The sequence below is a fragment of the Pterocles gutturalis genome, unplaced genomic scaffold (assembly GCF_000699245.1).
Source record: "Pterocles gutturalis isolate BGI_N339 unplaced genomic scaffold, ASM69924v1 scaffold11828, whole genome shotgun sequence".
NCBI classification, from domain to species: Eukaryota; Metazoa; Chordata; class Aves; order Pterocliformes; family Pteroclidae; genus Pterocles; species Pterocles gutturalis.
In genome coordinates this window covers 3,098-12,722 of record NW_010118256.1, presented here as the reverse complement: position 1 = coordinate 12,722, position 9,625 = coordinate 3,098, and the positions used below count along the sequence as shown (strand labels likewise).

Here is a 9,625-nt window from a genome sequence, read left to right as displayed (position 1 = left end):
CAGAGGGACCTTGACAGGCTTGAGAGGTGGGCCAATGCAAACCTCATGAAATTCAACAAGGCCAAGTGCAAGGTCCTGTATGTGGGTCTAGGCAATCCCAAGCACAAATACAGACTGGGTGGAGAATGGATTGAGAGCAGCTCTGAGGAGAAGGACGTGGTGATGTTGGTTGATGAGAAGCTGAACATAAGCCAGCAATGTGCACTTGCAGCCCAGAAAGCCAACCATGTCCTGGCCTGCATCAAAAGAAGCATTAGCAGCAGGTTGAAGGAGGTGATTCTCCCCCTCTACTCCGCTCTCGTGAGACCCCACCTGGAGTATTGTGCTCAGATGTGAGGCCCCCAACATGAAAAAGACATGGACCTGTTGGAGCAGGTCCAGAAGAGAGCCACAAGGATGGTCAGAGGGCTGGAGCAACTCCCCTATGAGGACAGGCTGAGAGAGCTGGGGTTGTTCATCCTGGAGAGAAGAAGGCTCTGAGGAGAACTAATAGCAGCCTTCCAGTACCTGAAGGGGGCCTACAGGAGAGATGGGGAGGCACTCTTTATCAGGGAGTGTAGTGAGAGGACAAGGGGTAACGGGTATAAGCTGAAAGAGGGTAGATTTAGGTTAGACATTAGGAAGAAATATTTCTACTGTGAGAGTGGTTAGACGTTGGAACAGGTAGCCCAGGGAAGTTGTGGATGCCCCATCCCTGGAGGTGTTCGAGACTAGGTTGGATGAGGCTTTGAGCAACCTGATCCAGTGGAAGATGTCCGTGCTCATGGCAGGGGGGTTGGAACTCAATGATCTTTAAGGTACTTTCCAACCATAACCATTATATGATTCTATATGGGACTCACCAGGATCTCCTGGATAAAACCCTTACACCACCACTTCACATAAACTCATTTTTTGATTTATCATATTCCATCTTAAAACTAGTTTGTTTTTTTACATTCACTGCTCCTTTGAGAAAACAAAGTTACAGAGTTTCATCCTTCTCATTATTTGGAATGGTCTTTGGATTACCTGTTTGAATTTATTTGTAGAACTATTATAACCATTAATTCTTATGCTAGTTTTATCTTTAAATAGCTATTTTCCTTCCCTGAAGTTTACTTCTCTGATGTTTTCATAGCCAGCAGACATATCGGAATTTACTAACCTGAATAAGACAACGCTTCTAATCTCCTCTCAAAAAATAAAAATTACCCTCCTCAAATGGCCCTAACAGTCTTATTTTGCATGTATTCTGATCTGAAATATATTTTCTTGAACCTGGGTGGCAACAATTTTATGTATGATTCATCATACTGGATGGTTCTTCTGTGACATTGAGATTAGGAATTTAATTTCTTCAATTATTTGCATTTAATGGCCTCGTGACTTGCTGCACAAATTGTAGCTTCTGAGTACATGATCTTGAACTCTGCAATCATGAATGTAATCTTTCTACTTTTTTTGAAAGCCCTCCCTGTTTATCCTGGTTTTCATGTTCCCTCGTGTTTATACAGTGACAGCAACACTCAATCTGTGTCAGCAAAAGGTTTCAGTAGCCCAGTTCCTCGAAATGATTAAGAAATAATCTCAAGACTGATCCTTGAGAAACTCCACAAATAGTCTTCCTCCTGACTGATAGCTTCTCTTTCCAAGTGAGTACCTCGTTGCCTCTGCTTCAGGAAATCCTTTGCTCGTTTTTACATCAAAGTCCATTTTCTTAGATTTAGTAATTCATTTTCCACAGTTCACTGTATCAAATACTTTGCGGGATGCCAGATAAATGAGATCAACAACATGAAGCTCAACCATCTTCTCAAACGAAAGACAGAAACCAAATGAGTTGGGCACAACTTGCATTTCTTTTATAAATTTTTAGGTTCAACATAGTTTCCACTCAGCTCCACTTCTCTAATTACTCCTTCCTCTAAAAAAACTGATTAAAATTCCTACAAGCAACAATCTACACAGGGACAGAATTGGGCTTTACGAGTTGTCTGTAATCCAGGTTGCAGACGCAGATCTTTTCTTTTGTCAGACAAAAGGAGTACAGTTGTCACTCTCCTTTTCCCCTGGACCTGTTAAATAAGGTTGCTAGGCTACTTTCATCGGAGAAAGAGCACAAATATATGACCATAAGACAACATTCACGACAATTCAAGACTCCCAAATGCAGGCATCGTGACTGAGGGAGTGCAAAATGAGAGAGCAATGAATCCCTAAACAACCTTCAAATGCCATACTCACTGTCAGTAAGAGTCCAGCCATTCTCACCCACGTTTGGCATTTATTGCAATAACAGTTGGGGAGCTGGGGGCAGTGAGGGGGCTGGTGAAGCAGTATGAATGACTTTCACTACCCTGTAATTTGTATTTAGGGGTTTATTTATAACTCCTCAGTGCAGAAGCTCTGCACTCTCTAAGGTATGGTGCCCAGCCACCACCAGGCTTAATGAGCAGGTAATACAGCCTTTGAGGCTGCCTTAGGAGGGGACAGAAGAAGTGACACTCCCTTCATAGCTGCACAGAGCAGGATTTGACTGCCATACCTGCCACCTGTGCATTCAGATAATACTCAAGCACCACACATCAATTATAAGTAGTAAAAATAAAATTGTTACTATTACCACACTGTTGTAAATTATGCTTAATGGCACTGAATTTTCAGTTTTATAAAAAAATGCAAATTAGGGAGTTAAACAGCTAACATTTCTGTGTTTTCCAAGGACAGGCAGTAAAAGCAGTAGTGAAATCCACGGCTTCCCTGGCAGTTACACAATTAAGAATATTTTATTTTTAAATGTCAGTTGCAACGCCATAGTTGTTGCCTAAGATATCATTTATTCCCAGTTTAAATATTTAATTCATTATTAAAAAAAAAAATAAACAGTATTTTGCAGCAAGGTCCTGCACATGGGTTGAGGCAATCCCAAGCACAAATACAGGCTGGGTGGAGAATGGATTGAGAGCAGCTCTGAGGAGAAGGTCTTGGGGGTATTTGTTGATGAGAAGCTCAACATGAGCCGGCAGTGTGCGCTTGCAGCCCAGAAAGCCAACCATGTCCCGGGCTGCATCAAAAGAAGCATTAGCAGCAGGGCGAAGGAGGTGATTCTCCCCCTCTACTCTGCTCTTGTGAGACCCCACCTGGAGTACTGTGTTCAGCTGTGGGGCCTCCAACATAAAAAAGACCTGGACCTGTTGGAGAGGGTCCAGAGGAGAGCCACGAAATTGGTCAGAGGGCTGGAGCACCTCCCCTATGAGGACAGGCTGAGAAAATTGGGGTTGTTCATCCTGGAGAGAAGAAGGCTCTGAGGAGAACTAATAGCAGCCTTCCAGTACCTGAAGGGGGCCTACAGGAGAGATGGGGAGGCACTCTTTATCAGGGAGTGTAGTGAGAGGACAAGGGGTAATGGGTATAAACTGGAAGAGGGCAGATTTAGGTTAGACATTAGGAAGAAATCTTTCTACTGTGAGGGTAGTGAGACACTGGAACAGGTTGCCCAGAGAAGCTGTGGATGCCCCAGCCCTGGAGGTGTTCAAGGCCAGGCTGGATGAGTCTTTGAGCAACCTGGTCTAGTGGAGGGTGTCCCTGCCCACGGCAGGGGGGTTGGAACTCGATGATTTTTCCAACCCTAGCCATTCTATGAGTCTATGATTCTAATTAAACTTTATCACTTCTGATGGCCAATGCAGCATAGTAATAATGGTAACGCAACTTTGCCATTTAAGACGGGACTACGTTAGTGCTCCTGACAAGGTGTCAGAGACAAAATACAGATGAGGTTACAGAGAACCTTTATTACCTAAGGATCCCATTCAATGTGAATGCAGATCCACTTGTATGAAATGGAGTAAAACAGAAAGCAATTTTCTACATTGATCTGCAATGATCTGATAGCAACTTCATATAGGACAAGATCAATAGTCTCCTTTTTCTAGTCTTCTCTGCTGAATCAGTCCCATTGCTTTTGATTTCTCTGAAAAGACATATTGCTATTCAAGCTTACAGGTAACAGTTAAAACATCAATTTTTTTTTTTTTTTTACTTGTACTCAAAGCATACAAGCAAAGGAAGGAAGAAGGCTTCCGGAATTCCTTTTGCATAACAAAGTTGCGAAAACTTTTTTTGCCACTAGGGGTTATAAAAGCTGTAGCACAGTAACAAATGGACACTGGGCTAGTAATATTTAATTCTTTAAGCAACCTTCATGTGTTCAATTAGTAAAATTTAAACATGCTGAAAGAAATTGCAAGTGACTTCTACAAACAAAAAATAAGAAGGATAAAGCTTGGGATCTCAGTCTGTGGTCAGAAGAGCACAAGTACAATGCAAGGGGTGTAAAAAAAGAGGTTCTCTTGTAACAGAGGAGAGGCAGAAAAACATGAAGAAGTTCTTGTGGGCTGAAAGGTAGAGAGAGATACCTTAGGGGAAAATAATGTTGGGTGAACATCTACTGAAAGGGCTGAAAAGGAAATTAATTAAAATAAAAACAAATTAAAATAAAAATAATATGAGCTGAATGAAAGATATTTTGCTAGATCAGAAATTCTATGTAAAAGTGTGTGACTTCCTTTTTTCATGTGAGCAGATAAGCTGAAACATGGACTCTGGTCTCCATGGGGATCCCAGAAAAAAAAGTGTATCTCACAGGTACAAAGTAGAGTATAAGCTCAGTTTCCAAGCTAGAAAACACTTTCTGAACATCAGAAGTAAACATGAAATAAATTATTTGGGAAGAGTAGAACAATACATTTTGATCACCTTGGAAACTGAAAAAAACTTCTTCTTGGATAAAACTCTTCCATCATAAGCAGAATGGTGTGCAAAGCCTCCACCACTTACTGTGACCCAAGTGAAAACTGACAAATAAACCACAGAGTCTGCTAATACTATTCTTCTCTGTGTAGAAGGAGAGTGTTCTAATATTGTTATATATATAGTTACCTAAAGCAATATGAGAAAGACAATAGATAGGAATCTTTTGGCAAAAATAATTTTTGTAATGAGTAGTTACCATGGCAGTGTTTACAGTCTGAGCCCAGTACCCAATGGCACTATTTAAAATCCTTCCAAGAAATTCAGCTTAATAAAGTCCTGGCCTTTGCAAGATCCAATTATGTTGAAATTTGTTAAAGCTCTATGTTTGTATTACATTTTAGTACAATATTCCCATTTTTGATAAATTAAGCAGATGAATAAAAAAGATTGTTTTTCCTCTAGTTCATCCAGTAAAAAGTATAGTTTTGTACTTTTGGGATGCACTAACCAAGGGTTAAATTTTCAGGAGCTTACCAGCTGTTCCAGTATGAGCGAACCATAATTTGAGCAGCTAGCCTTAAAGCAACTGGTACCTTTCTAAAAACAGTCACTTGTAACAGAGGTGTTTAATACTCCCCCTTCAAACGGGGAATATAAATAAAATTTTTCTCAGTTGTATGTAAGACTGAGCTGTTGGACAGATAACATTCAATACTGAATAAATGGCAAGGGTAAGAGATGAGTCTGCAACTCCTCAGAGCTATACTACATTTACATTGAGAATATGTATTTTCTTCTTGGAAACTCACACATCAGCACACTGGGAATATTATTAATAGAAAAACCTGTTTTAGGCATCTAGAAGTCATTTAAAACTGTATTACTTATAGTTTTCCCCCAGTGAGTTCTAGGAAATTGGATTAATGTTATGCACAAATGAAATCATATACTCTGACGTAGGGAGGAAACCAAAAAAATCTCTGTGATTTCTTACTAAAATACACCTCAAAAGCATAGTTATTTTTCCTCTTAAATTTGGTATATCGAAAGTGTGAGAGAACATAATGAGATATAAAAGTTTTATTAAGAGTTTTTTGAGATGTTTCACAAATAATCTGTGGGACAAAAAATCCTGATAGAGCCTCACTATCCAATCCCAGCACAAAAGCTTTGGGATCACATGAAAATGCCGTTCATTACTTCATATGTGAACATGGGAATATATCCTACTGGATATTTTCAATCATAGCAATTACTAACGTACTAGCACTAACTGATACACAGAGACTGCACTGCAGCCGTGCAGTCAGAGCCAGAGCTGCAAACTCACCCAGAAACCATTGCCAAAGAAAAACCCCCGGCTATACCCCTGCTCGTAATTTTTTTCGATTATTCCTGGAAAAACCAGATCTGACAACTTTGAGACAGACAACAACCCCATTTTGCAGTTTTCTCCATTTTTGTTTACTTTCTTCACATGAAAATATTTGCTATTTCACTAAAAGAATCAAATCAAAGGAGTTCCCAGATCCAAATTTGATCTGTTCGAGTCCATAGGTGATTACAACTAAGAGTGTGATTTGAAATATCTGAGAATGGATATAATTCTTTTTTCTCTCTGACTCAGGGTAGAGCATTCCATTCAAAATCAGGTAAAACAGGAGCATGAATTTTGGTTCCTGCAGATATCTCAGTTCAGAGACTGCTTCTGCAGCAATATCTTTTTTCACTGAAAGTATTCTTATTATCTCCTGTTCTATCACACTTTTAAAGCCCTCTTGTGAGAATCAAAAGCAGTCTGAACATGGCTCACCAGTTTAGCTTCTGCTGGATGATTTGTTGGTCTAAACTTGGCTTCAATTCTGTCTGAAGATTGAAGACTCAACAGAATAGGTGTCACTGCCAACTTCAACCATCTGTCATTACTCTCAAGTATATTTTAGCTGTGATATTTACCTGCTTGCTGCTGTTTTGTAAACAGAACACAAAATGATGAATACCTTATCACTTAACCTTTCCAGAGACCTTACCTTCTGATTTAACACCCAGACCTCACTCCTTGCTTAGACAGAGCTCCCAGACCAAACCCATATTGATTATTTTCCCTGTGATAATTTAGCAGCTAGATGACTAAAGCATGAAATGTTTCATTTTGAAGCAGCATCCAAAAACTTCAAAATATCCAAGACACTTCATAATAATGTCTTATTAAAATAATGAACGTTTCCAATACATATTAGTGTCTATGTCTGTATGAATACATAGTACATGAAGTAAAGGCATAGCCATTTGCAAGAATACCATCTCCCACATCAACAAAGAGAGCCTTCTACAAACTGAGTTTAAAACTTCTCTGTAATTTATGCCATAACAACAAGGGCAGCTCTATTGCTCGTAGGCAGTCTATCAACATAGGACACTCACTAAGACTGAAAAGTGCTGAACAGTTCAGTTCACAGTCCTGGAGTGGTTTTTTTTTGTATTATTTCTTTTTAAATTAGATGGATGAATCTGTGTCTTTGTCTGGATATGCTGGAATTACTGCTGTGATGTAGAATTATTGCATAACTAGCATCTATGGCTAGCCAAATTTGTTAATTTGGGTATGCAGTGTCTCAAAAAGAAAGGTTCAAATCCAGGTTTCTCCAGATGAGTGTTTGGTACAGTCATTCCAGCTCTCATTTAGTGAATCTAGAAACAAAAAAAAATCTGAAGAAGAGTTCACTGTTAAGAGGAGGATGGTGAGTGCTAGAACATCGTGTCTCTAGCAGGACCTACAGCAAACAGTTTTCTGATATTCATTGGGCTTTCCAGTCAAATATTTACATAAAAAGCAGCAGCAGAAATACTGAAAGGAAGAAAGCAACACCTTGGGTATAAGCTAGAGGGATGATCATATTGGAGGGAAAATGAATAACTGGGAATAACATAAAAGCTACTGATGAGCAGAGATCACACAGTTTAAATGTAATTGAAAGAAGAGTGATTGCTACTAGAAGCATTTGAAACTTTCTTCCTTGTTTCCCAAGAAAGGTCTGATATGGCCTTACATTACCCTCTACTGAGAATTGGTTACGTAGAATGATCTGGTTTTGTGCCTTTATTCTGGAAACAGACTTTATTAGCATTCATAATCACTTTTTCTTCAGGATCATTTTCATTAACAATTCATAATATTACAAGAAGAAAGAAAAAATCTTTCCTAGCCTTTACCTGCCTTGTTTGTTAAGAAGCAACCCCTTAAAACAACGTTTAATGGTTTAGGGTAAACTCTAGAAGGGAACTCTGCCCTTTCCGCTTTCTTCCACATCACCTGGTAAAAGGTATTTGACCATGAAACTCACTGACCCCTCTGAGTTCCACAGTCAAAGTGCTGACAATGAGTTAGTATTTATTTTATGTCCATTATCTCCTGCTTGTGTCTTATTTATGATTTGTTAGTGTATTTATCTGCCATGTTGAAACTATAAAATATATCTCAATGTCAGTGGGAAAATTTCTGTGTAAAATATGTTAGTAAATGAATCAAAAGCATTAGTGTTACGCTATTAATAGAGTAGAAAAAGAGTAGATACGAGTAGAAAAGTCTAGCACTGATTTCTGTGTTGCGGGATGCTCCCTCTCTCTCTTCCTGTTTTTCTTAGTTAAAGCTATAAAAACTATGGAGGTGGAAGTTCAAATCTCTATCGTTTTTTTCAAAGTTGTTAACTCTTAGTGTACACGAGGAATACCAGCCATTGGGAGAGCTTAGGACTACTGAATTTAAAAATGAAAGCTGAAGTATTAGTATACTTGGGTGCATGGACTCAGCTACAGGGGCTTCATAGTGGACTCCATTTCTTCAGCTCTCAAAGGCTATAGTAACACTCTTCTTTATAAGAGCCGTAAATCTCTCTCAAACCATTGCAGTCTTTCAGACCAGCTTTTTGTACTGTAAGATCAGAAAACACAGGAGAGCCAAACACTGAAACTCTTGTTATTATGTAGTTTAAAATAGCAAAGGCCAAAGTAGGTAAGCGTTAAGAACTTGTTTCTCTAAAAACCCTGATGTCATGTTGGATATACCAATTTATTAAATGGGGATCATTACTGAGCTCATCGTAAAATTCAGAAGATGGATTTTTTGCAACATTATTTTTTATTCCTTTTTAACACAATCTTATGTTTTAATTCATCTTCTTTGAGGTTTACAATTATCCTAACCTGTAAAGAATATAAAACACCACATGTTCTCAGGAAGAACTCTCCATCTACTTGAATACAATTACTGCCTTATAGTCATATGTCTTTTTTTTCCCATGTTTGTGCCATACTACACACATGGTATTGCATACAATTCGGCAAGTATAATTACAGCCAGAGAGCTGTAAAAATTTAGAGGGCACTGTTTACTGGAAACAAGTATGAAGAAAATTATCAGTAAATGAGTAAGAATATCCACAGACACTAATTTCCCTGCAATATAGTTAAATGGCATAAGTATAAATAGCTGAATATGTTGAACCAACATACCAATTTCCACTGGGAGACAGCTGATTTGATTTTTTGGCAACTCCAGTACTCTCAGATCTTGAAATAATGCAATGTAGGCTGGAATGGTTTGTATCAATGTATTGGACACGTGCCATTCTTTCAGATAGGTCTGTTCTTTCAGAGAATCTGGGAATTCCTGTAAATGAAATAAGAGCGGGCAAATATAAAACATCAAGTTAGAATATTGTTCTACCTTGTTTTTAAATACAGGCGAAAAAAATTCCACAGCAAAACCAAAAAACCCACAGCCAACACTTTGCCTTCATTATCTTGATGTAGAACAGCAGTTTGCCAAACTCTCACAGGAGCTGTTTGCTTTTGAAGAGCATTGCAGCTGTCTGTCACCACATATTCA

General features: G+C 38.8%; 1 protein-coding gene across 1 annotated transcript in view; it reads right to left on the bottom strand.

Moving 5' to 3' along the window:
- The window catches only part of LRRC2 (leucine rich repeat containing 2), a gene marked incomplete at its 5' end in the record, with an annotated part of 40,673 nt that extends 31,267 nt beyond the window's left edge, over positions 1–9,406 (bottom strand). Inside the window, one exon of the mRNA XM_010076137.1 lies at positions 9,250–9,406. Coding sequence (XP_010074439.1) covers positions 9,250–9,406 — 157 coding nt within the window. The remainder of the gene's footprint in view (positions 1–9,249) is intronic.
- Positions 9,407–9,625: the final 219 nt, after the last annotated feature.